Genomic DNA, 27,073 nt, shown 5'->3' with positions numbered 1-27,073 from the left:
GGCTAGGCGCGTTTTGTTTTCCCCGTTCAGCTTAATTCCATTCTGCCTGTCGAAACTGATGGAGAGAGGCGGAGGCAATTTTGTCACCCCGTACTGGCCGAGCCAACCATGGTTCCCGATCATAATGGACCTCGCCGTGGCCGTTCCGCGACTATTACGTCCGTCGCCGGACCTTCTCACATCTCCTCTGGGGAGAGTCACCCACTGGTACAAGACGATTCCATCCGCCTGATCGCCTGGAAACTCTCGGCTCCGCTTTACTGGAGCGGAGTTTCGAAGACGCTTCAGCCCTCATCCTCTCCGCAACACGAAAAATACAAACGCTGCATACCAGAGCGCTTGGAATTTTGGAGAAATTGGTGTGCTACGAGGGAAAAGGATCCCTTGTCTCCTAGCTCCGCAGATATAATTAATTTTTGGCTGAATATAGCGTAGGAAGGAGCTACAGAACAGTCAATGTCGCCCGCTCTGCTCTCTCTTCTACACTTGCTGTAAACCCGGGTAATGTTGCCGTCGGTGCTGACCCTCTTGTCAACAAACTACTCAAAGGCCTATACAACAAATCCCCCGACTGCCAGATATTCTCAAACGTGGAATCCTGACACCGTCCTCTCATATTTTGATTCCACAGCTGGGGCGACTCTTTTCCTTGAACTGTCTCGGAAATTAGTCACTTTATTGGCTCTCTGTACGCTATTAAGACATGTGAACTTTCTTCAATATCGTTGGAATCGATCGTCATTTCCGATTCTAAAATGTCTTTTTCCTGAGCCAACCAAGAAGGCTCAACACTCCGGACCCCTTCATCGAATTTCCGTCGACGCCTGGCGTCTTAATGTTTCAATTTGTCCTGTCAAATGCTTGGAAACTTATTTAGACCGTACTGCGGCGTTGCGCGATACCACAAACTCCTCCCTCTCTTGCTCAGCAGCAACAAACCCCATGGCCCGGCCTCTGTAGCTCAATCGGCCGTTGGATTAAAGAGCAACTCAAAATAGCCGGTATCGACACGTCTATCTTCTCAGCACACTCGACTAGAGGCAGCAGCATCAAAGCGGTCTTATCTGGTATACCGATTCAAACTGTCTTGACGCCGGCCATTGGGCCAGGGAGTCTACGTTCAAACAGTTCTACCACGGGAGGTGGTCAATGGACCAACCAACCTGATCACTAGTTCCGTCCTTCAACCACCATCAATTTAAACGCCGGTTAACCCTCTGCTGTGCTGTGGTTTTTGCCCTTCTTTTCGTAACTCGTCATCATCTTATTTTTTCTTTGGCTTTGAATACACAGTTCTGTCGAACGAATTTTACTAAATAATTGTAAATTGTTCGAGCGCTAGCGCTGAACAATTGGGATTATTTAATAAAATGAAAAGAGAGACAGAACTGTCTCTCCCCACCCACCGCTGCTTTTCATGTTTATTAATATTCGAACTCGTTTCTTGTTATTTTTTCAGTGGATACAATAACGGTTACCGCGGCCGGAAGAGGGACGAGACAACAACAACAATTCAGGCAACTTCAATAACAACGACTCAGTTTCACAGAAGTGATCATGTTTACCTTCGTCGTTGTACCTCCTCCGTGTGGCTTTTATTCCCGTGCTTCTAAAATCTGAATAGTTTAAGCGCGTTTGGAACCTCATAGGCTTCACCCACCCTCCTTTCCTTTCTTTAGTTGGCACTGTTGCCATACTTCAGTCGCTTGCTATAAATATGCTGAATATAAATGGTCACACAGTTCTGTCTCTCTTTTCCTTTTATTAAATAATCCCAATTGTTCAGCGCTTGCGCTCGAACAATTTTACAATTATTCGAATGGACAAACCGGGACCAGGAAACGGATAACGTTACAGTAAATCTGCGAACAGACCCAGCTCGCGACCTAAGGCTCTTACTTCATCTTTATGGAAAGCTGTTGCGTATGAAAAAATGCGAAAAGAGTAAAGATCTTATTGGAATGCCATAATGCAGAAAACACCTCGATGCAATTACCTTTAAAAGGTTCTACTACACGACCGTGAAGTGCAATCAATAACCTAAAATATAAATTATTTAATTAATAAATTGTTTATAGCATCTATAACCCACGGCTGTGTGGATGGGTGTCTGCCTGGGAAGCTGAAGATTGTGGAATCAAACTCCACTTGTGAAAACAATTGATCTAAAGTAATAGGTCATGTGTTGTTTCATTTTACCAATTTACTATTTGGTTTACAGAACTGGCAATGGGAAACAAATGTATTGTCCTCCAACTTAAGGTTTTTCCTGCTAATTTAAGAATACCAAAAAAATCATTTTATTAACATGATTACGGATTTGTCAAATACCATAAACAGTTTTTTACTTTCTTTCCAATGACACTTAGTTGGCATCAAGATATCTGCTATGTTTCTTGTTCTAAGAAGCAGGAATCTATTTACGATTCAAGAATCATCTAAAGAAAGTCCACAGCTGCAAATTTCCTTAAGGGTAGAGTCTTTTAATACTGTGTAGTCCTATGTTCAATAACAGTTTAGCTAATAAAAATATGTGTCATAGATTTGCATGTGAAAGCCAATAATAAACCAAAAGTACTGTTGATAGGTCACTTCAAGATTGCTTACATGAAGCCGGCATTGAGCAGATCCGTATGAGCAGATTTTTTCCACTGTCTATTTTTGCACACTGTAGGGCTGTGGATAGGAACTGCACCTAAAGATATGAAAAAATTGTCTTATAGCAAATAAAAACTGAAAAAAATAACATACAAATATACTGTACTGTACCCTTGAAATGACGTCTAGTGAAAATCAACCTTCAAATAATCGTGTGTTGTGCGTCGTGAAAAAGAGGGTCCCTCAGGTTGGTACAAGAAAATGGCTAATTTCTGTATGTTAAACGAGTAGCCAAAACAATGTTGAAAGCGGAACACACTGAACATTTATTAGCTACCCCACATAACACGTCACGGATCTCTCGATAATCTACTGCCACAAATTCGTCTGCTTGCCCCGAAGTGCTTGGCATGGGAGTGGAAGAAGAACAAAAAAATCAACATGGTCGCGTATATCTAGATGATGCTAATGGCAAAGCTGCAACGGTACTTTTTCTTGCAGAGAGACACTTATCGTCTAGCTGATAGTAATCCTCTAGCTGACACTTACTAATTAGAGTCCATTATTATGGTTTCCTGGCAACAGCATCAGACGAAGGTTAGCATATTATGAAAAATGGCATCCATTAATAATATTGACCCGTCTGAACTCTGAAGCACCAAATAATGCTAAAGAGAAAGGAAATAAGAATAAATCAAGTTGCCGTGCACGACTAGTCCCTCTTGGAAAAACTTTTTTTCTGTGATGTGGTGTGGGGAGCAAACAAAGAAAAGCGGAAACCGTTTAGATTTCTGTGAAAACAGCACCACTACGTGTCTTGATTGGGAAAGGGCCACTTGTAACAAGAAGGCAATAGGGATTTTTTTATATTAAAACACTGGTGGCGCTGGCACTTACCTAGCAAGACAAGTTTTCTCTAATCCAAAAACGATTAATGCAGGGTTGTAGATCTTTTTACGCTGATCATTTTTAATATAGGGTTTAGGGTGTGCAAATGAGCGGGAGTGTCCGTAAAACGCGTACAAAGTTTCAAGTTTTACGGAACTGACGCGCTGCCCGAGCCGGCCAGAAGGGGGGTCGGGCGGGGGGGATTGCGCGTACCCATGGGAGAGGGGACAGTGAAAGGGGGTTTACCTGAGCCAAACCATACGGCCCCATGAAGGCAATAGAGGCAATTCACATCGCGGTTTCGCGTGTCAATTGTTTCGATGTCCGCCATTTTCTCTGGTTGTTTATGTCATGTTTTGCGTTGTCTGTATTGGCTGAAAGTGTTATTTCCCAATACAAAGTGGATTTTGTGAATCAGTGTTTAATTTTTTCAATTTTTTTTTGTGTCAGTTAATTGTTACGTATCTTAGTTAGTATGTGTAGCAATTTCTGTTTCCAGATCACATTTCTTGTATTTTTTAAAAAATCTTTTCTGTAGGGCTGTCAGAAGATAAACGTAAGTATGCAGCAAAACTATTAATAGTAGGTTGTGATTGCCCCTATACAATTCACGAAAAGTATTGGTGCAATGGACTTAGCATCGCAGGAAAAATGCCACTGGTAACCAATCTTGATTTGGTAAATTACCTGCTATGTTCCAAGTCTCCATACACGCATGAAGATTTAAAGGCTTACAAGGGCCTTGAGACCTACAAGAGATTTATCGATGGGGGAATTGGATCATTTTGTGCAATCAGTCTTTTAAACAAAAATTTGTTGATGAAAGCGAAGGTTATTACTCTTCATTTGTTTATTTGTAACATTACTATAACATATAACTTTCTGTTGTCATAACGTATGAATAAATTATACTTCATAATTTGTATTACCTCTTGAACATTTAAAATTACTCTTCTTGACTATCCATGGCTGACTTAGCGTTAACATACACTTTGTCAAGATTCAGGGATGGGGCCCAGTCTGGGTGTGTTTCTCCAGTGTACTAAAAAGGTTTTCCTGTGTGATTTCAAATAGAAGAATTAGATAGACACATTCACTATTAATAAATTTGTCGAGACTTACCTAGAACAAAATGTGCATTACAAACTCTAATGTTATTTGTTTTTGCAACCCGGGGCACAACAATATTGAAAACCCATGACAGCTCTACAGAAAAGATTTTTTTAAAAATACAAGAAATGTGATCTGGAAACAGAAATTGCTACACGTACTAACCAAGATACGTAGCAATTAACTGACACAAAAAAAAATTTAAAAAAATTAAACACTGATTCACAAAATCCACTTTGTATTGGGAAATAACACTTTCAGCCAATACAAACAACGCAAAACATGACATAAACAACCAGAGAAAATGGCGGACATCGAAACAATTGACACGCGAAACCGCGATGTGAATTGCCTCTATAGGGATTTTTAAATATTAAAACACTGGTGGCGCTGGCCCCCCAATAACTATCAGCTGATCCACGGAGGAAACGGGGCGATCTGCGAAGTGTAGCTCCGCCCTTTTTTCCACAAAACACGAAATGGCACGTTGTTCCCACAAATAAAAAACGAAAATCTTGTACTCATAATTAGTAGTGCGACGAGACGCTAATTACTAGCGCAAGCATCAAGATCTATAATGTCGTTTTCAAGATATTAGTAGAAAATGCTATCAAGTCAGAAAAAGGGAGCGGAATAAATAAGATCCTGTAGACCACTTTGGTAAACCAAGAGGGAAAAATTTGTTGAAACATGATTTATTGACTATAAAATCAAGAAGTATACAAAAGTCATTCAATAGTGGTTATCAACTAGTTGTATCGGCTTCATGTTGATTTTCAACTAGATGATGCCTATCGATATGGACGGCTGCCCCTTGATAAAGTAGCCGACGGCTACTTGACAAGGGAAACTGAATAATGGCCGACTTGATGGTTGCTGATCAAATTTTCCCAAATAAATTACGACCGATATGCCAAAACCTGGCTCAATGTTTTAGCTTAAACGTACCGGAAAATGAATGATTTGCTACAGACCCAAGTAGCCGAACATAAGGCCTCAGTGTATTTACGCGAATTCACTTACTATTATGCCAGCTTTTAAATTAATATAAGGGTTACTAGTTACTCAAAAATAATTCCACTTATTGAAGAAGATAGCTAATAAAATTCTCTATGAAATATTGTAAAACGAGCAGTACTTATGTTAATCTAAGATAAAAATATGAGAAAAAACAAAATTTTGTCCATAGCAGGACACGCAAAATATTTAAAAAAATATTTTTACATTGAAAAACTTAACAAAAACCAATGAATTTTATTGCAAAATGACCGCGTGGACTAGAACTTTTGAAATTAAGATAACAATTGCTTTATTTAAAAAATTTTAAGGAATGATTCGTTTTTGGGAACTCTAATCAGAATCCCACTAATAAAGTTACATGTATTATTGAAACATTTCCTATTTGATAGTTCAGAAAGCTGGTGGCAAGCAGGATTTCTGTTGACAATTCTCATTTTTATTGCAATTTTTGTCTTATTTTAATCCTCGACCACGCGACAATTGAGTAGCAGACTAATGTAGATCAATACCAGATATCGGGTCAGGTTGCACACAAAATTATGCTTAGATAACAGAGAGGGCTTTTAATATGGTAACATGGTCTAAGATTTGGGTTTTTGTTCGTTTATGTCTCGTACGGCACAAGATCCCCTTACAGAGTTGGCTTTCGAGCGCATGTAAGATTAAAATAAAAAAATATTTGATTTTATTTGGGTTTAGGTCCGGGCTGGCAGAAAATAAGAAGGACAAAAGAGCCGTGCTAGTTGTGTGTAATTCCATGTGTGATGGAAAAAATAGGAAAAAAGCTTAGCTCAAGCTCTCCGCTCACGGCCTAAAAGTGAGCGGAGCTCAAGCTCAAGCTCACACAAAAAAAGTTGAGCTTCGCTCAAGCTCACGTTCGCTCGAGCTCACGTTCGCTCAAGCTCATTTCCAAGTTCATTTTATTAATAGATAACCTTTGACAACTGACAATCAAAACAGTGTATTTTTTTCAGATTTGCTTTCATGAGAAAGCGGTCAATGCTCAATGGTCTAACATTGAATGAGAATGACAAATCTGCCAGAATCATGCCCATCGCTGCCAGAATCATTATTCTCTACATTTATAGTTTCACAATCAACTTGATCATCACCACCTACAGCACCCACATGACTTTGACTTTGTAAACTTGTAGAAGCTGTTCGCTTTTTTGACGCCATTTCTCATTAGTCTCTACTCTCTAAAGAGTTTAAGACTTTCAGTTTCAGATTTCCTGGTTTTAATTTGAACAAAAATTAGTGTGAATTAAGCAATTAACTACAGAAAACCAATATTTAAGACACAACTCACAAGTTTATGTTTTTATTTGTTCAGTTCAATCACTAAGCTGTAACTGTAAGCATAAGCAACTAGTATAGGCTAGGCTATTAGCAAGTAGCACAGACAGCTTTCCACCTCCAAACGTGGAGATTTGTCTCATTTCGGCAACCACTTTCAATTTTGGCCGCTAGATGGCGCCACAAGCGTGAGCTTCCGCTCATGAGGCAAAAGCTCAAGCTCAAGCTCACACTTTTTCAAAAAGAGTGAAGCTCAAGCTCAAAGCTCACAAAATGAGTGAGCTTTTGAGCTAAAGCTCAAGCTCTCGTGAATCTCGTTTCAACTCTGTCAACAACCATATTACAATCAAACTAATTGACACCGTAATGGGTAAGAAACTAATGTGTGGAATTTTTGTTGTTGTTGTTGTTGTTGTTATTTTGCATTCTTCTGGTTTATCCAAAAAAATGATGAGATGTCTTATCATCCGACGGTGTTTTGTTAAATGGAAAGGATTTGAATAGACTTTTTCCAGGAAAGGACAACCAGTTTATTAGGAAGTGCAAGGGTTATACAAAACTTATTGTTGTGTTAAAGCCGAGAGCGCGGCTAGGTGTTTGGCTGTGGGAACCAAAGGTTCCAATAATTCAAAATCTTCACGGCCGATCGAGATCCAGTCATGGGGTCCAGTTTGCGAGAGGATTTTGTAGATCGGCCTAAAGGGTTGAGACGATGCCGGTGCGATTCTGGAGAAGTGATACGCTGTATTTCCATTATATAAAATGGTCCCGCGGTGTTTTGGTTGGGTAGGTGTTAACATATAGTATTCTTTAAGGGTTTTCCCTTTCCGTCGAAGGTAGGTGTTGCTCCAGTCAAGGCTTCCTTGCCTAGATGCCAGTCCTCGATCTAGTATCCTTTGTATTGTGCTGGAGTTGGTGTTCCCTTGTCGGGTTTCGACGATGTGGGCCGCCAGGTCGAGATTGATTTGTTGTGCCTGGTCTGATACGTTGCTGGTTTGTGTTGGTGAATTCCAGCGTGGTGTAAGGGCTGTGGAGGCTTGGGTATTTCCGCCTGGTTGTGATGTATCGTGCTGGGTGCTGGTGAGTCCCATGTTAACCTGCGTCCTTCTGGGGTGGGTGTCGCGAGGTTTCTTGATCTGTCCAGAAAATCTGGAGTTGATGCTAGGTCCGTTAGTGAAGACGATTGTGGGTCGCTTAGCTTGGAGTACCTGGACGTGTTTCCAGTTCTGGAAAGGTCCATTTTTGCTGTAATGGTCCAAGATATTGTTGTAGAGGCTTTTTAGTTGGTGTGACTTAAGTTTCCAGTTAGTGTATTTGTTAAATGTTGTAATGAGTCGAAATGCGCTGTTATAGGTCTGTCTCGTAGTACTAGTCATGGCGGAGTTCCAACGGAGGGCTTTATTATAGCTGCGTTTGAGTAGTTTCTTGTCGTATGTCATATTTTTGAAGTCTTTCATCATTCTACGGGTATGTTTTATGAATATCTCGATTGTGGACGAGTTCCGTCGTAACCGTAAGAATTGGGAGTATGGTATGGCCGAAAGGACATGACCAGGATGGTTGGAGGCCGGGTGTAGATAGGCTCCCGAGGCTGTTTCCTTGGTGAAAGGTGAGATTACAAGTGTGCTAGTTGAGGTCTCAAGGTGGATAGTGATATCCAAAAAGTTGTCTGACTGGCTCGGTTGCGTATGTGTGTATGTTATGTGCTCCGTAGTTATGGATTCGATCATTACAGATAGGGCGTTGGGTTCCGTATGATTCGAGATGATAAGGATGTCGTCAATGAATCTTTGAAAGGTAATGAGCCAATCTGGGGGTCCTTCGATTATTGTTTGGGTGAGGTGGAACATGTAGCAATTAGCGAAGTAGACTGAGATACAGCAGCCCATGGCTGTGCCCTTTATTTGGTGGAAAAAACGTTTATCCTTGAAGTTTATGATAGAGTTGCATAAGACGGCACTGAGTATTCTTTTGAATAGTGCCGGGGAAGGTGGTCGGAGGAGATTATTTTGGTCTGCGGTATGTCGTAAGAATTCAAGGTTGTTGGTGTAGAACGAAGCTGCGGCTTCCATGCCAGGGCCCCACGGTATATTGGGGTACAGACTGTTCACATCCATTGTGGTAATGAGTGTACCCTCAGGTAACCTATGTTTCGGAAGTTTATCCAAGAGATCGTTTGTGTCTACCAGTGAGCCTGGTATCCGAGGAAGGAGGGGTGCCGTGAGTTCTGTTATAAATTTGTCGAGGAGATATGTTCCAGATGTAAAGGTCGCCACAATTGGTCGCCCTGGAAATGTTTGGCTAATATGTGTTAAAGGAGATGTATCACGGGATTCCGTTAGCATCCGGCCCTCGTAAATAAGATGAGGCATATCCTCATCGGATGTTGACAACTCCATGTTTTTATAAAGAAAGACAGCAAAAGATTTCGGGAAGTGATGAAGTATGCGTGCGATTGGGATGATGTATGGAAGATGAGTGAGGCCTAGTCTCAATAACAATGAGTTAACTGCACCTAAAACTTGGATTTTTCTTAACTTCAAGAAAAATAGGTACCAAGGGGTCAGAACAAATTAAGACTCAATATTTTATTTCATAAATTAAAAATTAACTTACTTCCGGGACAAAATGGTCTCCTGGCAACCAACTGATAAAGTAAACGGACAATCATTTAATCAGCTTGTTTATCCCAAATTAATATACTACAACACGGAAGGTTAATATTGCCTTTAATACGGAAAAAAAGCATCTTTTCACCGACAACAAGTGTTACACATGACAATTAAGGACTCAATGCTTATGGCATTACCTTCTCCCGCCATCTATAACCATTTAAATTACTTAGGACAGACCTTATCTAAACCCAACTAATTCAACTAAATTAACTAAATCTCAGCACTTTTTCTAATCTTTTCTTTTCATACAAAAGAAAAGATTACCTCAGCCGCGACCTGGGTCGAATGAATCTATAAACATCCATCACGGGGACAAACCAATTAACTGGTATCATGGGCAAGACTCCCCTTATATAGTTTTTACTACAAAAATCTATGACGGAAAAGGGTTGCCTCAGCCCCGGTCTGTATCATACAGGGCGGCTGCGGGGGTTGCACGAGAACCCGACTGACCAGCACCATCTCGGCGGGGAAGATCTCAGCTGAACTGGACTAACCACTGCCGGGGCGGGAGCGTACGCCTGTGCGGGGCCCTTGTTACCCTACGCACTCCGTTGGTCTGAATACACCCTGGGTATGAGCGACCTTTCTTCTGTTGAACACCTACTACTCGGGCAACCGATTTAGCTGGTGTAACTTTTTAACTACTATAAACTTATGACGGGGAGGGTTGCCACAGCCCCGGTATGTGCACACGGGGCGGGTACGAGGGTTGCACGTGAACCTGACTGGCCAGCACCACCCCAACACGGAAGATCTTAGCAAAAAAACTGGACTAACCATTGCTGGGGCGGAAGCGTACGCCTGTGCGGGACCCTTGTGACCCTACGCTCCCTAAGCCTTGGTCTGATGCACCCGTGGCTCGGCGACCTTTTTTCCTATTTTTTCCATCACACATGGAATTACACACAACTAGCACGGCTCTTTTGTCCTTCTTATTTTCTGCCAGCCCGGACCTAAACCCAAATAAAATCAATTATTTTTTAATTTTAATCTTACATGCGCTCGAAAGCCAACCCTGTAAGGGGATCTTGTGCCGTACGAGACATAAACGAACAAAAACCCAAATCTTAGACCATGATGGTAATAGACCAAGATCGGATGCTGAGTTGCCAAGGCTGAATTCCGACCTGCGGTATTTGTCCTCTCGGGCCCTATAGGAGGGAAATGAAAAATAATATATTTAATTAAGTTGTAGTTAGTTTTATTACAAAATCTTTTGGAATCGTGTACTATACCTCTGTGCTGATATAATACAAAAAATTTTATCTCCAAAAAAGCTGTTATTTTTCCAGGAAACTTTTTGAAAGGTACTTGTTTACCTTTCCACAACACCCCCCCCCCTCCCCGTATTACAACTGTAGAACAAGAAGCAGACGTTTTTCTAAGTAAATTTCTGTTTCCTTATGAATAAGTCCTTTAGCATAATCAGATAACTTAAAAAGACTAATTGTGTCAAATAACTCATTACCGACATCACAAACTACACTACTCATGACATAAAAAACGAAAACAGTTTGACACTACAGTCACTAGTCACAGTCAATCACTTAACGTCTGCTACGGTACATTGTAAAAATGTAAACAAGTACCTTTCAAAAAGTTTCCTGGAAAAATAACAGCTTTTTTGGAGATAAAATTTTTTGTATTATATCAGCACAGAGGTATAGTACACGATTCCAAAAGATTTTGTAATAAAACTAACTACAACTTAATTAAATATATTATTTTTCATTTCCCTCCTATAGGGCCCGAGAGGACAAATACCGCAGGTCGGAATTCAGCCTTGGCAACTCAGCATCCGATCTTGGTCTATAAGAGTTGATTGGCAGGAGATCGGCACCACGTCAATGAGGGAAATCGAGAGGAAAATTAAAGATGTAAGCAATCCTTTTTGGATATAAAAATGTAAAAGATTGTCAACTGCAACTTAATTACCAGAAATCATCCGTGATTCGGATACTTACATCGGAGTCATAGATTACAATTTGTAATCATGACTCTGCTTTAAGGGATCATCTATGCAGAACATACTTCTGTCAACAGCTGATCGTGCAAAAACACTTCCAACACTTCCCACAACAAAAGCCACTCCTGTTTTGGGGAGGGACAAGTAATTTCCACGTTGTTTTTCCGCGATATACCGGTCAACAGGACACGTTACATGTATCCATGTTTTATGGTGTATCTATGGTGTATCTCATATATCAGAGTCCAGGGGCCAAAACAGCATTTTTTTAATTCAATGAGATCGTGAATCCACAACGCCAATTTAGTGAAATGTTGAAAATTGTCTTCCTTCATCCTGACTTGGGAATTGGAGGGGCTGAACGCCTTGTGGTAGATGCGGCACTAGCATTGCAATTGAAAGGCCACCAAGTTCATATAGTTACATCTTACCATGATCCTGCTCATTGCTTTCCCGAAACCAGAGATGGAACTATTCCCGTTACAATCAGTGGCAATTGGCTTCCTCGCAGCATATTTGGGTAATTAAATAACTACATACCTGCTGCCTAAACACCAAAATGAAAATGCCAATTTGTTTTATATTTTTTTATGCAGAAGATTTCTTGCACTGTGTGCTTATATTCGGATGTTATGGGCTTCATTCTACACCGTGTTCCTGAGTGATATGCAGCCACAAGTCTATTTTTGTGATCAGGTCTGTGTTATGCTTCAACAATCTCATTTTCAATGAATTTATTTTTCTTCTTGTTTCCCACCCTTTAGGTCTCAATGTGCATACCTGTATTAAGATTGTCCACAAGTATTCCTGTCATATATTATTGTCACTTCCCAGATCTTTTACTTGCCAGTCACAAAACATGGATTAAAAAGCTTTACAGAGCTCCTTTGGACTGGATAGAGGAAAAGACCAGTTAAGTTTTCTTTTAAAATTTTTGAGAGTATCACCATAATTGTTAATTATTGAACCTATTCAGCTGGCCTAGCCACGGCAACTGTCGTCAACAGCCACTTTACAGCTGGCGTATTCTGTGATACTTTTAAAAGTATTCGTCGGAGACCAAAAGTTCTTTATCCATCACTCAATTTTCGAAGTTTTGATCGAGAATGTGGGAACAGTCTGAGTAGTGTCATTGGCACCAAGCAAGTCATGGACTTTGTTTTCCTCTCTATAAACCGGTATGAACGGAAAAAGAACCTTGGATTGGCAATTAAAGCATTCGGTCAGGCACTTCGTACATGACAGTTCATACCGAGTTTTAATAACGATTGCTATTCTCTTAGGTTTATTGAAATCTTTCCTAGGAGACGCAAAAATTCATCTGATTATGGTTGGAATTCTTTTTCCTGTTTACTAGATATTTTGTTCTATGTGAACTGTACGATAATGTTTGCAGGTTGGAGGATACGACTATCGACTTGTTGAAAATGTAGAGCATTACGACGAATTGCAAAAACTTACGTCATCTTTGCAACTTGGTGATTGTGTTACATTCCTTCGGTCGCCGAGTGATGAAACGAAAACTTGTTTGTTGAAGAACTGCCATACATTGTTGTACACGCCAGACAAGGAGCATTTCGGTATCGTCCCCTTGGAAGCCATGTATTGTCAACTTCCTGTCATCGCCGTCAACAGTGGAGGACCGCTGGAAACAGTGGAGGACCACCGAACTGGTTACCTATGTCATCCGACAGTGGAAGATTTTGCTGAAAAGATGAAATATCTTTACGACAACCGAAATCTAGCAACCAAAATGGGAGAACGGGGCAGACAACGCGTAATTGAGCACTTTTCCTTCAATTCTTTTAGCCAGCAACTGAACGAGCTGGTGGGTGAACTTACTGCTTCGAGTACTTAATGGTTATTACACGACTATAGAAGTTAACCGTTTAGTAATGCATTTTTTTTTTATCTTGTACTTGACTTACCCATGTTTAATTAACTACAAACTCAGACGTTCTTGTCATCATTCGTCTATGATGTGCGAGTATTGCAATCAATTCAAAAATAAAATCGAAATCGTATTAAGGGCGCAAACAAAAACAGGATAAACTTTGGAAGATATGAGCAATCGTGTCGTCCTTAGTTCAATTTTCCTTTTTTGGCTTCTGGTTCTTCATCGCCATCGTTATTTTCAGGTGCCCAGATAGGTTTGGGCTGTGTTTTAGAATATGCGGGGGAGACCCAATATGGATTTGCGGCCGCAGCACTAGCATGCCTAAGAATGGCTTCTCTTGGGTTGCCTTCATCCTCAATCCGGCTTGCAATGCCTAAATTTCGAACGATGTATGACGACAAGGTACTGCCTGATGTCGCCACTCGACCACCGGAACCTTGAGAGGAAAAGAAAAAGGAATAGTTGAACACGGATTGGAGGAGTTACGGGCTGTTGATATGGCATAGAGAAATTTCCAACCTTTATTTCCGATCGGAAGATCAGGTTGTTTGGACAATAGTGGATCCTTTCGGGCCTTCTCCATCGCTCTTCGGGTGGATCTAGGTTTGTCCTCACGAAACATTGGAAGCGCGTGAGGTGTGATGACACGCACCGTAGACATCATTTCATGCTTTGACATGGAGAAAAAAATTCGTATTTTTGTGAAAATAAAAACCAGTCTGACTTTGAATTACCGGTCTGATTCTTTTGGGTTTGCCAAGACAAAGTTTCGCCCCATTGTGGCTCTTGGCAGCATCGTAATACAAATGAATGTTGCCGTCACCAGCACCAACAATGATCTGGTTGAGTTTCGGATGCCATAGGGTACGAACGACGTGTGCTTTTGGAACATCAATTTCGTGAACGCACTCGAACGTATTTCTGTCTAGAAACACTACTTTGCCGCCACTTTCACCCTTTTGAAAGGATGTACCAGTCAACAAAAGTCGGTCATTGGGACTAAATGCACAATTTGTCCTGCAAATCCGAACGATAAAAAATATATATATATTTAAATAAAATAACTTAAACGTAGTTGAGCTCCCGTAAATTCAAAGGCTCTTACATGCTAAATCTAGAGAAGAGATCTCCAGCCGAATGGACGGGGGATTTCGGCTGTCGTATATCCCAGAGTTTTAAGGTGGAGTCACCTCCACGCGTAGCTACGTTACGACCATCGTAGGCGAAAACGATGCTGGAAGTTTCAGTGCCGGATTGATGAGCATTACGAATCAGTACGGACGTATTTACCTGGCAAATAGATTTCGTTTCCAAATATGATAAATGACAAGTATTTAGTATGCCTATCCTGTATCCTGCTTGCCTCTTTTACTTACAAACATTTTGCGGTGATCCCACATCTGTATAGAGCCGTCATTGCAGGCACACGCAATCAAATTCCCGTCTCTGCTATAAGTGCAGCTCGTAGGAGCCGCTCTTAAACCATTTTGAGAACGGCTTTTCATGATTCCCTTGTGTTGTTTCACGTCATCCACATTCCATATACGACAAGTTCTGTTAGAATTTCCATTGATAATTATCGATATTTGAGAGTGACATATTCAGCTAAAAGGTCGTACCCATCTTGAGAGCAGGTCAAGAATTCCATTTTGTCTCTTGGATGCCAGCACCCTCCCACAAGTGAAGCTATGTGACCCTTTGTCCTTGCCATATCTGTGATGTACTGATCTCCTTTAACGCACTCAGCTTTTTCGTATCCGTCACGATCGACAACTTTGGCCTAAAAGTTTCAAATTAGTTTATCAGAATTTAGCCTTTTTGGTATGGAGTTAGAATTACCTGAGCAGTGCCTGATATAATAAGAATGGCATCCCCTGTGATGGAATAATGTAAATCCAAGATAGGATGACTAATAAACAAAGATATATGAATTTGGCATTTAAAAAGTTTCTTATCAACTTTCATTAAGAGACTACCTTTCACATGGTCTTATAGTTCTGAAGCTTTGTAAAGAGGAGCTCATTCCTGCAAAGTCCCATAACTTAACATCATAATCCACAGATCCTGATATCAGTCGAGCACCAGAATGATCCACACTAAGAGCTGACACAGGCTTAGTACCATGATTTAGATTCACTTCCAATGCTGCTGGAATATAAGTTCCAGTTTCGTCATCATCAGAATCACTACTATCAACATCTTCATCATCACTATGAGTCCTCGTGGTTAACTTAGAAGACTTTTTTGGAGCTGATGAAACTTTACTTTTCTCACTTTCCTTGGAAATTGATTCTGTTTTTTGAGGGGGTGGAGTAGGCCCAATCATTTCTTCAGTAACTTCTTCTTCAATTGAGTTTACCACTTCATTAACTTTTAGTGCATTACGTTCTCTTGCTACTTGTTTGCTCTGTTCAACAAGACTTTCCAGGTCAAAATTTTTTACTGGAGCTGCTTTATTCTTTCCAAATCCTTGAAAACCCATTGCCCGTTCTACGTCTGCTGTTGGCTCAACACGAAATTCTTCATCAGATTTCCCAAATTTTCCAAAGCCACTATCTTCACTTTTGGTTGCAGGTTGGGTACTTATAGAAAGTTGTCCAAAAGATCCAATTTTTCCGAAAGCAATGCCTTTTTTTGGAGGCATGGTTATTCTGTAATTTTTCAAGCTCTTATAACAATGAGAACGCAAAACAATTGTGCAACTTGGAAAATAAACGATTTTCTTATGAACAAGGTGTTCGTTTCTAACTCTAGTTTGTTTTTCGAAACAGTCTGCTTGCTGAAGCCTCCGCGACTCCGCCCCCAATAGTCTGTTTTGTGAACTACTACAAAAATATTAAATACAATTGCTGTTTAGTACGACCTCCAAATAAGGTTTCTATTTCTAATTCCCTTCCTCTTTGTCTTATCTTCTTTTCTACACAGCTGACTTAGAGGAAAGGACTTTTGAAAATCTAACAAAGGGACTTTTTAGAATTCATCTGATCGACGCGCCACCATACGGCATAGGATTTTTTTGGGTTATTGGCTGATGTAGTTTTATTTTTTTTTGTATTTTTGAAGCAAGATCAATTTGATTTTTTGGTTTCTTGACTTATTGTGCTATACATTATAGATCTTCAGTTATTGAACGGTGTTATTTTGAAACTCTGATTTCGAAATTTGTTCGATTGTATTTGGTATGTAACCAATGAAGTATTATTCAATCTTTAAAATAAAAATTCGCTTGTCATTAATTCGATTATACCCGTTAGATATTTATGAAGCGCAAGTATTTTTTGTTGTTGTGAAAATGAAATTGATCGCATTTTCTAAGAACACCTTTGATAAATCAAGTATATTTACATTACGCATAAAATAGTGTAATTTTTAATATAGTATGTATATATAAATATATGAAAACCAAAATGAGCATTTGATCTGTTAGATGGTGAGCATGGAGCAACGTCTTGAGAGCAGTGCAACCTTTCCAATGTGGTTGAGCAGTTCATTGAAATCCAGAGAGAAGACTCATAATCATTCTGTCACTAGTGGCTTGTCAAAATTGAGCATAGATCCCCAAGTCACCTCTTCTCCATCATCATCTCCAACTACTTCACCAGAAGAACACTTTAAACATGAAAATCATTCCCAACTCATTCTTAGTAAAATGAACCAATACTATCTTAATGGAAAGCTGAAGGATGTCATATTAATTGCAGGTAGCTTCTTTTTGCCTTCTTTTTCTTCCGTACACAAAAATTTTTATACTTTATTTGGTAGGAGAACGAAGACTTGAAGCTCACAGAATAGTTTTAAGTGCTGCATCTGATTACTTTGATGCTATGTTCACCAATGATTTTGGGGAAGCCAATCAAAATGAGATTGAACTGCAAGGTGTGGATCCAGATGCTTTAGAAACTCTGGTGTGTTACTGCTACACAGGTAATGAAGCTGTTATGGTTTTTATTATTTGAAGGGCTTAACATCTCTAGATTTTAAATTTTCATAGGTGCTGTAGAACTAGAAGAAGATACTGTCGAGTGCCTAATGGCCACTGCCTGTTTACTTCAGCTACCAGAAGTGGTGGAAGCCTGTTCGACTTTTTTGATACGCCAACTTCATCCCTCCAACTGCCTTGGTATTCGTCTATTTGCCGATAGCCAAAGCTGCACTCGTCTACTGCAAGTAGCTCATGATTACACAGCCGTACGTAAACTTTTTTGTATACACACATGTGAAACTTTTTAATCGAAACTCTTGAATTTCATTGGTTTTGTGCGCTCCATTTACTAGAATCACTTCATAGAAGTCATAGGATGCCAGGAATTTATTTTACTCCCCGCCGACGAAATAGCAAAACTCTTAGCATCCGACGACTTGAACGTTCCAAATGAAGAACTAATGTTCCAAGCGCTTATGTTGTGGCTCCGTCATGACCTTCCTGAAAGGAAAAAAGAATTGCCTCATCTACTCTCATTAATCAAACTGCCACTAATTTCACCTGGGGTGAGGCTTATTTTTATTGACGCTCGAAAAAAAAACATTTTTTGTTTTTTTGTTTTTTTGTTGTTGTTGTCGGATATTAATCTTTTCTTCATTTTTAACTCTTTGCAAGTTTATTGCCGATCACATCGAAAGCAACGTAATTTTTCGAGAAGATCGGGTTTGTCAAGAACTGATTGTCGAAGCTCTGAAGTATCACCTCCTTCCCGAACGCCGATCTACTCTTCAGTCGCAGAGAACCCGCCCTCGGAAATCCACCGTGCGTCCTCAAGAATCTAAATAGTAAGCCAAGCACTTTCCAAACCTTACCTTGTTTTGAAATCATTTAGGTGGGATCATTATATATTGTGGGTGGTATGGATGCATCAACCAAGGGACCAACAAGTGTCGATAAATTTTGTCTTCGTACTAATTCCTGGTCATCACCTACCGCATCGATGACTGGTAGGAGACTCCAGTTTGGAGTTGCAGTCGTTGATAATAAAATCTATGTAGTCGGCGGACGCGATGGACTAAAAACGCTTAGCACGGTACGTTACATTTGGCCATGTGTGAATCTATCTTAACGCGTATGTTTTAACGATCCAGGTGGAATGCTGGGATCCATGGACCAAAGGCTAGTAATATTCGTATACCTTAGTAGCGAGATTTCACGGTGTTGGTGTTAATTTCTTTGCGCCGTTAGTTACATCTCACCAACACGGCCAATCTGTAAAATATATATATATATATTACCTAGAACTCGCAGTAGTATTGAAGTACATTGTAATCCTCAATACCATTGTGTTATAGGTGAAAAAAAACTGAAAACTTTGAATGCTAATATTCATTCTATTTTTTATGCAGTATGGAGCAGTATGCCCCCTATGGCAACGCATCGTCATGGTACCTATTTTTCTTAGAATTTGGTTGCATTTTCTAGTTCACTGTCATGACTTTTTATTTTTCGCCTACAAAGGACTGGGCGTAGCCAGCCTTGAAGGACCATTGTATGCAGTAGGAGGCCATGATGGTTGGTCATACCTCAATAGTGTTGAACGCTGGGATCCTGTCACCCGCCAGTGGAGCTTTGTGGCTCCAATGAATAGTCAGCGCTCCACCGTTGGTGTTGCAGCACTTAACGGAAAGTAAGAAATTATATTAGATCACCAGATTATCTAGTTTTAATTTTTTGAGTTAAATTACGTATGATTGTAGGCTCTACGCTGTGGGTGGCCGAGATGGGAGTTCTTGTCTTCGCACAGTCGAGTGCTATGATCCACACACCAATCGTTGGACATTGGTAGCTCCGATGAGCAAACGACGAGGTGGAGTAGGTGTTGCCGTAGCGCATGGATTTCTCTATGCTTTTGGTGGTCACGACGCACCCGCTTCAAATCCATCAGCGGCCCGATTTGATTGTGTTGAAAGGTTCGGGTTTTATCCTATTACCGTTGTTCGACGTGTTTTCGTCTCTTTTACCTGGATTTTTCTTTTGAAGGTATGATCCGCTGTCAGACTCCTGGATGATAGTGACTTCAATGAAGAACGGTCGCGATGCAATGGGTGTAGCCTTTATGGGTGATAGGTTGTTCATTGTTGGTGGATTCGATGGTCAAGCTTATCTCAACTTCGTTGAAGCGTACGACCCTCTTACAAATTTGTGGCAACAGGTAAGAATAGTTTCTTCTTTTTGGTGAGATTTCGTTTTCTGGTCTGATTTCCAATTTATTGTTTAATTCGATCGCAGTTTGCACCACTTCCATCTGGACGTGCTGGTGCTTGTATCGCTGTAGTCAGAGATACGGTTCTCCCAATTGTTTAATCGGAAGAAAGCTCCGGTCTGCTGCCTGATATTTTTTTGCGATAGACTCGCTGTTATGTTTGCGTTTCCCTCTATTTTTGTTTTCCTCCGAAAACCGTTCTGTGATTTTATGTTTGATTTGTTCGTCCTGTTTTTGAAGCTACGAACCGAGCGCTATCTGGACATTCCTGTCAAACTATCTCTTTCTTCCTATTTTGCTAACATTTTCGAAACTACGAAATAGTTACGATTCCTTGAGTCTCTTCTGTTCTTTTTGTTTTTTTGTTTTTTTTTTCGTTTCCAGTGGTATGTTGCTGGATAAGTGTTGAACATGCTCCCTCCTAGAGCCAAATCATCAAATTATTTCGCAGTTCCTCATAAATTTGAATCTATCTTACCCAGTTTTTGTCATGCTTTTCACTGCCAATGCAGTATATGGACCAATTTCTATAAAAATTTGGTTGGAACAAATTTTTTTTGTCTCTTTTGAATAGTATTGTTTTTGTTGCATTATCTTGGCTCCTCTTTAATGTGTCTGTATGTCTGTGTTAGACTAGGTACCCTAAACAAAATAGAAAATGAAGCAAAAATATTGTTTAGAACGTTGCTTACTATTCAAGTTCACAGAGATGGATATGATTACCTAGAAAACTCTCAGTGCGCTGCGGGAACCGGACAGAACATTTTCACGATTCAACTTGTATCACATTGAATATGAAAATTGAACTAGGATGAATCGTAGGTGGCAAAGGAACCCATCTGAGCTTTTTACGCACATACGATTACTTTTTTTTTACTGGTGGAAGACTAAATACGTTTACAAACAAACTGCATAGCGCTGTACTTTGTTGGAGTCGTGCGGCACCTTTTTGCCTTGAGGACGAATGCCTCACCTGCATAGCATGACCGCATCACCCAAAAAAGTTTTGCAGCTCATGAATAAGCCCCAGCAGAATGAATGAAAGAACTCAAATTTCCATATTCGATTAAACATAACAATAGCCAACCAGATGTATTCCCCATTTTTAAGTTGATGTCTAGCCATTCAAGGGGGAAAAAAGAATTTTTTGTATAAGCCACGAGTTGCTAAACGTCAAACAGGAAGAATATTGATTTTAGATTCTACTGCCTTTTAAGCTATATGTAAAAGATGGCTTAGCTCTACTGCTAGCTCATTTGCTTAATAGGTTGTCTTTAGACGACGCATCTAACAGCAGTTAAGGCACATAAAATCTGACATCGATCTGGCGATTCATTACAAAAACAAACAAACAAACAAAATCATTGTTATAAACCACTAACCGACTCTTACGAAATCTGTGCGTGACACGACGTAACCGCATACATCTCCCTCGCTCTTGCTGGGTTCTTCCGCCTAAAGTCAGTCCAGAATGTTAAAATAATTGAGATATTGAACAAAACATAGTTAATACCTTTTGTCTAGCATTGCTCTTGATGTAACAAATCCCTTTGCTCCACGTAAAATGGGTGCACTGGCCTTTGTCAAAATTATAGCAAAGTTTGCCACAATTGTGTTCGGGACCATCAATTTTTGCAACATCATGCCCCTTAAAGTCACAATCTTTCGCCCACGAAACCGCACCTTCCACACCTTCCGTCCATTGAGTGTATGTATGGCAGGTGGAAATTCCGGTCTCTGGATCAAAAGAACAGGCGCCGAAACACAAGGAAATCCAGGATAGGGCAAAGCATCCAAACAGAATCTTCATGGCGTTTAGGAAAGAACTGCTTTTTCTGTAATAAATTAGGCAATGTTTAAATTTTATGTAAAGCAAAAAACTATGTAGAACAATCAAAATAATTGCAACTTACATTATAAAATGACAAGAGCCGAAGGTGACGATTCCGTTTGCCGCAGACTCCTCTAATCGAGTTATGAACTCAGTTCAAAGGCATCTCCTTTTATAGTCTCCGCTACTGGCTTCACAAGGAACGATGCTGTTCAAACTTTACCATTTCTGTTTTTCCCTAAAAGCTTACGAAAGGACAGCGAGCCAATAGCGAGCAAGCTCAATTCCCCTTTGGCTATCTAAGCCGTTCCTTTCAAGGAGGGCAATGAGCAACAAAAAAGTGAGGAGTGTACTGCTGCTTTCTACCACGTTCTTTGAAAATTCCCAGTTACTAGTTATTAGCTTTACAGTAATATTTAATTATTCCGAAAACTGTTAAGAAATGGTAAAACTTAACGGTACGGAATGGGGAACAATGAAATTGTCTATGAAAGATGACGCTCAATTACAGTTTCTTACAAAATTCAGTACAAAAGAGGGTCTTCCCTATACTACTAATGAAAACATTAAGTCAAGAAAATTAAAAATTATTTTTTAAACATGAAAAAAAAATAAATAAAAATAAATAAAAAAAAAAAAAAAAAAAAAAAAGGAAAAAGAGAAGAAGAAAAGAAAGAAAAATTAAGATAAAACACGCCCTAAGGTAGGCTGGATGATTGTTTACCGTAAGAGTTTTCTTAGCAGCAAAACCGATCCTCATTAACTCCAAATCACCAATATACTTAAAACCCACTCAATCTATAAATAAATAAAAGTCAAGGAGCGTTAGAGAACATTATGAAACTATGAAGGTCATTAGAAAGGGCAATGGCAACCATATTGGTCACACCAAATGGGTACCACTTGAATATTTCAGACGTCCATGTGCATTTTGCTTCCTGTTCACTGGGAGTCGTACTAAATTTATAAGAAAACAAAGAACTGCTTGCGTGCTTTGAAACGCCAATGATAATCTAGCAGTTATGGACACGAAACAAAAGAAGGTTAGATATACTACATATGACCTTCTGACGAAGGAGATGTCTATTCATAATTCCTCTTTTGGGTATGAACAGATCAAGCAACGATAAAATCGTGTTGTACCCAACGCCTAATGTGACTCACGACGGGCATTTATGGGTTTGGGGCATACCACAAATTTATTTACCTCAACAGCGAAAAGAAGTTCCGAGCACAGAGACGTGCGCAGTTCGTTCCCGTCAATGTACATGTTAGATTTATGAACGTCAATCTAATTTGATTGTCTCAAGTTCCTGCACTAATTCCAGATGTTGAAAAGTTTCCGGTTCTTTGTTGAAACGCTCAAGAAGCTTAAGTTTTCTCTCATTTGGCTGGGCGTAGTAGAGTATCACTTGATTGACTAAACATTGAGCTTCAATGGCATTCTGAAACAAGAAATGAGAGAGTGTAATGCCATTATCGTGAAATAGGTGAAATAAAAGCTATACCAAGATATTCTTATCGTAGTCTCCACGGAACAATACGATGTTTTTCTCGTTTGATAAATCGGGAAAGAACACCAGTGCCAAGCATTCGGGTGCGTTTTCACCGTAAGTCTGCTACGAAAAGTCCGTTTCCTCAGAAACCGAAAATTGGAAAAGTGAAATAAAGGCTTAAAATGATCGCACCTGAAAATTTATTAATGAAGTAAAATGAGCCTCATTTCCTGCAAACTGGCATAGCAGGAATTCATATCCCTCATCTCTTGGTAGAGGAAAAAGAAACTGTGGGGTTAATTGGAATTTCAATAAGTTAAAACAGTTTTTGAAAAACTTTATCATACTGACTGTAGAATATTGCATTGCTCGTGAGTGAAGTTCATCATAAATTGTTTTGGTGAGCACTCCTGATACTGTAATTTTGTTTTTGAAGTATTCATGCCATATCTATTGTAAATGATGAAATGGGAGGTGAGCACATTACTAAAACATATAGGATATAAAGAATATAATACTTGCTTAATTTCTTCAAAATCTTTATCTTCCAAGAGCTCAGTCTTCATTATTTCACTCAAAAGTTTGACTTTACTTTGCATGAATCTGGCTTTTGAATTTTGACCTTCTGGTTGCTTAGCAGAGGGAGCAGCAGTAGAGAACTTCGAGCTATAATCACTTGGGGGCAATTTAGAAGAAACAGCTTTTGAACTTGTAGTTAATTGCTCTAGTTTTTCTGCCAACTTCTGCGGATCATTCCTTTAGAAAAACACGTTAATTAGAATAATGATTGAGCAAAATGATAAAAGAAGTAAAACGTGTTACTGTTGTAGAGTTGTTATTTTTGACGCATATTTTTCGTAAAAGGGGTTTTTTGACAAAGTTTCATCGACGCTAGCAGACTTGTTATTCATTATTATACGTGCTGTTGTGAAATATGATGAAGCTAGCCAACGAGGATACAAACAAATATTTTGGCGAATTGTCCTAATCAAGGGCAGCGCCATTCCTGAATTTGTCTTCTGCTTGAGCATTGTTGGTTGGCTCGATCCTGCTAGCACAGATGACAAATGTCTTAGCAATCTTAAATTAGATGCTAAAAAAAGTATCAAAAAAAATTTAACTTCGAATTTTCAGCGTCGAAATAAATAAAAAAAGGATTTTAAAAATATATATTTGACACAATGCTATCGGCAATTCGGCAATTCGGCATCAAAGTTTTTGGTTCTTGTTGCTTGTAAATTTGGTCTGGCAGACGATACATTTCTCGAACGAGAAGTTAAAATCGGAAATAACAGTTCACATTTTAATATCTAGTTTCGGTATTCTTAACCATGCAGGCTTTGATGAATTACAAGTATTACGATTCTCCTGAAGGAAAAGATGGTTTCCAAAAGATGTTCTACATGTCCAAACACGCTGCCTATTTCGGTAAGTAAAACAAGATACCCAATTGCAGTCTTCAGGTGTTTGGTGGGTTGTGCATTTACAAGAGATTGCTTTTTTACTTAAGGTTTGGGTATCGCTGCAACGGATGTTCTCTTGTTATCCCATCCCAAGGGATATGTTCAAACAGCTGGAAGGTTTGTCCATTATATGGGACCAATTACAGCAATGGCTGCAGCATTTGCAGCAACAACTTGTATAGCCACATCACTTCGTGGGAAGGATGATCGCTTGAACTATGTAATAGGTGCTGCAAGTTCAGCTGCTATCTATGGAACTTGGAAGAATAGCCTATCTGGTGGTTTGCATGCCTTTCTTCTTTTTGGTGTCGCTGCTTATATGAAGAAAAAATCTGTGGAAGAGGGATGGGAGTTTTTCCCCACAGCTAAAAAGCAAAAGAATTTCTTAAATTCCCTTGAGTATGATTTTTCTTCATTGAAGGATAAATATAAATAAGCTGCAAGTGAACTTGAATGTGATGTAAAGGATATATAGAAAAATAAAGTGTCGGTTAGAGAAGGTGTTATGTCCATAAAACAAATATCATTTCAATTTTCTTTTACTATTTACAATACATATACCACATTGGCATTACACAACATACTGTACGTGAGTGATTACCGTTTCGCAGAACTCCAAAGAAAGAAATTACACTGCGCGTTGAGATCACTGCTGTGTCCAGCTGCCCGGGGACAAGCCCAGAATTGCCGATTCATATTTGGACCCTTCTTCTTAACTGTTCGCAAGACGCACGCCTCCTTATGTCCACTACAAACAGGCGGAGGAGCGGGTCCTAATATTACATTTTAAAAAATATGTTATTAGCTTGTAAACTTTTTCAAATAAAAAAGAGGATAAATATTACCCTTTAACAGATTTTTCCACAATCCTACAGAAGAACTGGTGGCAGTAGATAAAGACTTATTGCAATCGAAGCTATTCGTTGACTCTTTATACGCAAATCCAATGTTATTTTAATGGTTCTTTAACAAATAAATCGTTATCACCTGTTGTGCTGGAAACAAATTGTAGAGAAGAAACATTTTCGTGACTGGTCACTGACGTCGAAGCAAAGAAATTCAATAAACTGCTTTGTTGTTTAGTAGTTTTCTGCGATAGTCGCGTCTTCTTGGGCTCTGAAACGTCAGGTTTGCTTTGCAACTCATCTGCTGATCCAACTGCAAGACTCCGTTTGCAGATAAATTCTGACATTTTTAGCTGCTTGCCTGAGAATTCCTTGAAATTTTTGGTGCATAAGGCAGGAAGTCGAGTGGATGAAATAAAATTCAGTGCTATAGATGCTTTAACGGGGCAATGATCACTTCCATAAACTTCACTCATGATAATACATTCTCGTAATGACTGGCTTAATTTTGAACTAAGCATTATGTAGTCTATCCGGGTTCCATAGTTATTCACTCGTGCGTTCAGCTTCGTGTTCCAGCAAGTAAAAGCCTTTTCTTTAGTCGGATAAAGATAGCGAAAAGAGTCAATGAATTTTCCACCTCCCTCAACTAAGAAACCATCTAACCATATTCTATTCATCGGGGGGTGAATATTAACTGATTAAAAAAACGTAAGTTAGTTATTATAACATGTCGCTATACCGACTAGGTGACTTCGAAAAGCTGGTAACATCATCGGGCTCGCAGTGGTCAATCAGACGATGTGAAACGTTAATATCACCGAGGACGATGACGTGATACCCTTGACTAAGTAGATCATCGCAACGGAGACTTAATGCTCGATAAAACTCGAGCTTATAAGCTAAACGTTCATCATTGTCACCAGCATGAGGGCAATACACATTTATTACAATGAGGGATGCTACAGTTTCTTCTTCCTGGGAATAAAAAAGAAACACAAATAATAAATCCCATTAATAATAATAATAACAATAAATAAAAAAAAAATACATTTCTTACCTTAAACCTGTGGAGTGTCATGACACACCGTCCTTCAGAATCTAGTGCCTTGAGCCCTTCATCAGTGAATGAGCCATGAACACTGTCATAAAAATCTATCTTGGCCTCATGAGAACTGAGGGTTCCAGCAAGTCCTTCTTCTGCTTGAAAGGGCATGCAAGAATTTTTGCAATAGGTAGCAACACCTAGACCACAAGAAGATTGATATTTTGCAGTGATACTGTTTTTTTTACTTTTACATATGATGTAATAAGAAAATAGCTTATACCTGAATAACCAGATTTTTTTCGGGAGAAACTGTAGTAAGAGGAATACCCTTCAACAAGAGCTGTAGCTTCATCGAGCATATCTCCTGGAAGCAGAAAAATTTGTTAGGTATAATTGATTAAGTTTAAAGTATATTTTAAGTTGTTGTAAAACCTACTAGTAATCTTAGTCTCTTGCAGGCAGACAATCTGCAAAATATGTAAATATTTAATGACATGTAGTAGGTAAAAATATGCTCCTATAACCTATTGCAGCCAAACAATGCTATATTATTACATCTGCCTCCATAGAATCGAGAACATCTTTCAATTTCTGCTGACCCGAACGAATTCCATTAATATTCCATGTCACTATATTGAACATCTTGCACTATCAAAGCAGTTTCAAAGCCCTTTCAATTTTCAAACTGTGCCATTACAAGCAAAATAGCTCAGCTGTCGGAAAACTTGAAAATGATTACCAGAATACCG

General features: G+C 39.4%; 6 protein-coding genes and 2 long non-coding RNA genes across 17 annotated transcripts; 3 read left to right on the top strand and 5 right to left on the bottom strand.

Moving 5' to 3' along the window:
- Positions 1–1,809: 1,809 nt before the first annotated feature.
- LOC123474677 lies at positions 1,810–3,169 on the bottom strand. Of its 4 annotated transcripts, none has more exons than XR_006649596.1 (5): positions 2,770–3,164; positions 2,579–2,695; positions 2,349–2,520; positions 1,997–2,272; positions 1,810–1,916 (listed from the first exon to the last, which is right to left on the bottom strand). It is a non-coding gene; the product is annotated as an uncharacterized LOC123474677 (long non-coding RNA). The 4 variants fall into 4 exon arrangements; XR_006649599.1 differs by having other exon boundaries at positions 1,816–1,916; positions 2,608–2,695; positions 2,770–3,169; XR_006649598.1 differs by having other exon boundaries at positions 1,816–1,916; positions 2,349–2,499; positions 2,770–3,163.
- Positions 3,170–11,729: 8,560 nt separating this feature from the next.
- On the top strand, positions 11,730–13,441 carry LOC116927441 (alpha-1,3/1,6-mannosyltransferase ALG2). Of its 2 annotated transcripts, none has more exons than XM_032934476.2 (6): positions 11,730–12,076; positions 12,156–12,252; positions 12,321–12,468; positions 12,533–12,778; positions 12,840–12,886; positions 12,953–13,441. In XM_032934476.2, exons 1-6 carry the CDS (start codon positions 11,868–11,870, stop codon positions 13,412–13,414), a joined length of 1,209 nt encoding a protein of 402 aa, XP_032790367.2. In that variant the 5' UTR covers positions 11,730–11,867; the 3' UTR covers positions 13,415–13,441. The 2 variants fall into 2 exon arrangements, with proteins under 2 accessions (XP_032790367.2, XP_032790366.2); XM_032934475.2 differs by having other exon boundaries at positions 12,153–12,252.
- A 72-nt stretch (positions 13,442–13,513) lies between these two features.
- Positions 13,514–16,245, bottom strand: LOC116927439 (WD repeat-containing protein 70). The gene is made up of 8 exons (XM_032934471.2): positions 15,430–16,245; positions 15,293–15,362; positions 15,073–15,233; positions 14,830–15,007; positions 14,559–14,743; positions 14,188–14,470; positions 13,973–14,123; positions 13,514–13,889 (listed from the first exon to the last, which is right to left on the bottom strand). The coding sequence occupies exons 1-8, from the start codon at positions 16,095–16,097 to the stop codon at positions 13,639–13,641; spliced, it is 1,947 nt and encodes a 648-aa protein (XP_032790362.1). The 5' UTR covers positions 16,098–16,245; the 3' UTR covers positions 13,514–13,638.
- Positions 16,246–16,519: 274 nt separating this feature from the next.
- LOC116927438 (kelch-like protein 5) lies at positions 16,520–20,313 on the top strand. Of its 2 annotated transcripts, XM_045177091.1 has the most exons (14): positions 16,552–16,632; positions 16,708–16,815; positions 16,881–17,154; positions 17,216–17,377; positions 17,445–17,641; positions 17,729–17,941; positions 18,051–18,197; positions 18,268–18,468; positions 18,527–18,554; positions 18,785–18,823; positions 18,897–19,065; positions 19,136–19,348; positions 19,419–19,590; positions 19,668–20,313. In XM_045177091.1, exons 3-14 carry the CDS (start codon positions 16,881–16,883, stop codon positions 19,740–19,742), a joined length of 1,890 nt encoding a protein of 629 aa, XP_045033026.1. In that variant the 5' UTR covers positions 16,552–16,632; positions 16,708–16,815; the 3' UTR covers positions 19,743–20,313. The 2 variants fall into 2 exon arrangements, with proteins under 2 accessions (XP_032790359.1, XP_045033026.1); XM_032934468.2 differs by lacking the exon at positions 16,708–16,815 and having other exon boundaries at positions 16,520–16,632.
- On the bottom strand, positions 18,468–21,023 carry LOC116927446. 2 transcript variants are annotated; one of them, XR_006649595.1, is made up of 4 exons: positions 20,365–21,023; positions 19,124–20,283; positions 18,718–19,054; positions 18,468–18,647 (listed from the first exon to the last, which is right to left on the bottom strand). It is a non-coding gene; the product is annotated as an uncharacterized LOC116927446 (long non-coding RNA). The 2 variants fall into 2 exon arrangements; XR_004396636.2 differs by having other exon boundaries at positions 18,962–19,054.
- Positions 21,024–22,521: 1,498 nt separating this feature from the next.
- On the bottom strand, positions 22,522–24,010 carry LOC116927561 (ATP synthase mitochondrial F1 complex assembly factor 1). 2 transcript variants are annotated; one of them, XM_045177092.1, is made up of 6 exons: positions 23,791–24,010; positions 23,487–23,724; positions 23,320–23,418; positions 23,161–23,256; positions 22,981–23,091; positions 22,522–22,917 (listed from the first exon to the last, which is right to left on the bottom strand). In XM_045177092.1, the coding sequence occupies exons 1-6, from the start codon at positions 23,997–23,999 to the stop codon at positions 22,759–22,761; spliced, it is 912 nt and encodes a 303-aa protein (XP_045033027.1). In that variant the 5' UTR covers positions 24,000–24,010; the 3' UTR covers positions 22,522–22,758. The 2 variants fall into 2 exon arrangements, with proteins under 2 accessions (XP_045033027.1, XP_045033028.1); XM_045177093.1 differs by having other exon boundaries at positions 22,981–23,088; positions 23,791–24,009.
- Positions 24,011–24,252: 242 nt separating this feature from the next.
- On the top strand, positions 24,253–24,932 carry LOC116927443 (NADH dehydrogenase [ubiquinone] 1 alpha subcomplex subunit 11). The gene is made up of 2 exons (XM_032934480.2): positions 24,253–24,396; positions 24,479–24,932. Exons 1-2 carry the CDS (start codon positions 24,300–24,302, stop codon positions 24,865–24,867), a joined length of 486 nt encoding a protein of 161 aa, XP_032790371.1. The 5' UTR covers positions 24,253–24,299; the 3' UTR covers positions 24,868–24,932.
- A 22-nt stretch (positions 24,933–24,954) lies between these two features.
- LOC116927440 (DNA-(apurinic or apyrimidinic site) endonuclease 2) lies at positions 24,955–27,062 on the bottom strand. Of its 3 annotated transcripts, none has more exons than XM_032934472.2 (8): positions 26,880–27,062; positions 26,761–26,791; positions 26,605–26,688; positions 26,337–26,521; positions 26,019–26,254; positions 25,419–25,948; positions 25,277–25,360; positions 24,955–25,204 (listed from the first exon to the last, which is right to left on the bottom strand). In XM_032934472.2, exons 1-8 carry the CDS (start codon positions 26,964–26,966, stop codon positions 25,029–25,031), a joined length of 1,413 nt encoding a protein of 470 aa, XP_032790363.2. In that variant the 5' UTR covers positions 26,967–27,062; the 3' UTR covers positions 24,955–25,028. The 3 variants fall into 3 exon arrangements, with proteins under 3 accessions (XP_032790363.2, XP_032790364.2, XP_032790365.2); XM_032934473.2 differs by having other exon boundaries at positions 26,761–26,848; positions 26,924–27,062; XM_032934474.2 differs by having other exon boundaries at positions 26,849–27,008.
- Positions 27,063–27,073: the final 11 nt, after the last annotated feature.

Source organism: Daphnia magna, linkage group LG7 (assembly GCF_020631705.1).
Source record: "Daphnia magna isolate NIES linkage group LG7, ASM2063170v1.1, whole genome shotgun sequence".
NCBI classification, from domain to species: Eukaryota; Metazoa; Arthropoda; class Branchiopoda; order Diplostraca; family Daphniidae; genus Daphnia; species Daphnia magna.
Note: the sequence above shows the minus strand (reverse complement) of the source record. Positions and strands in the feature narration are given on the sequence as shown.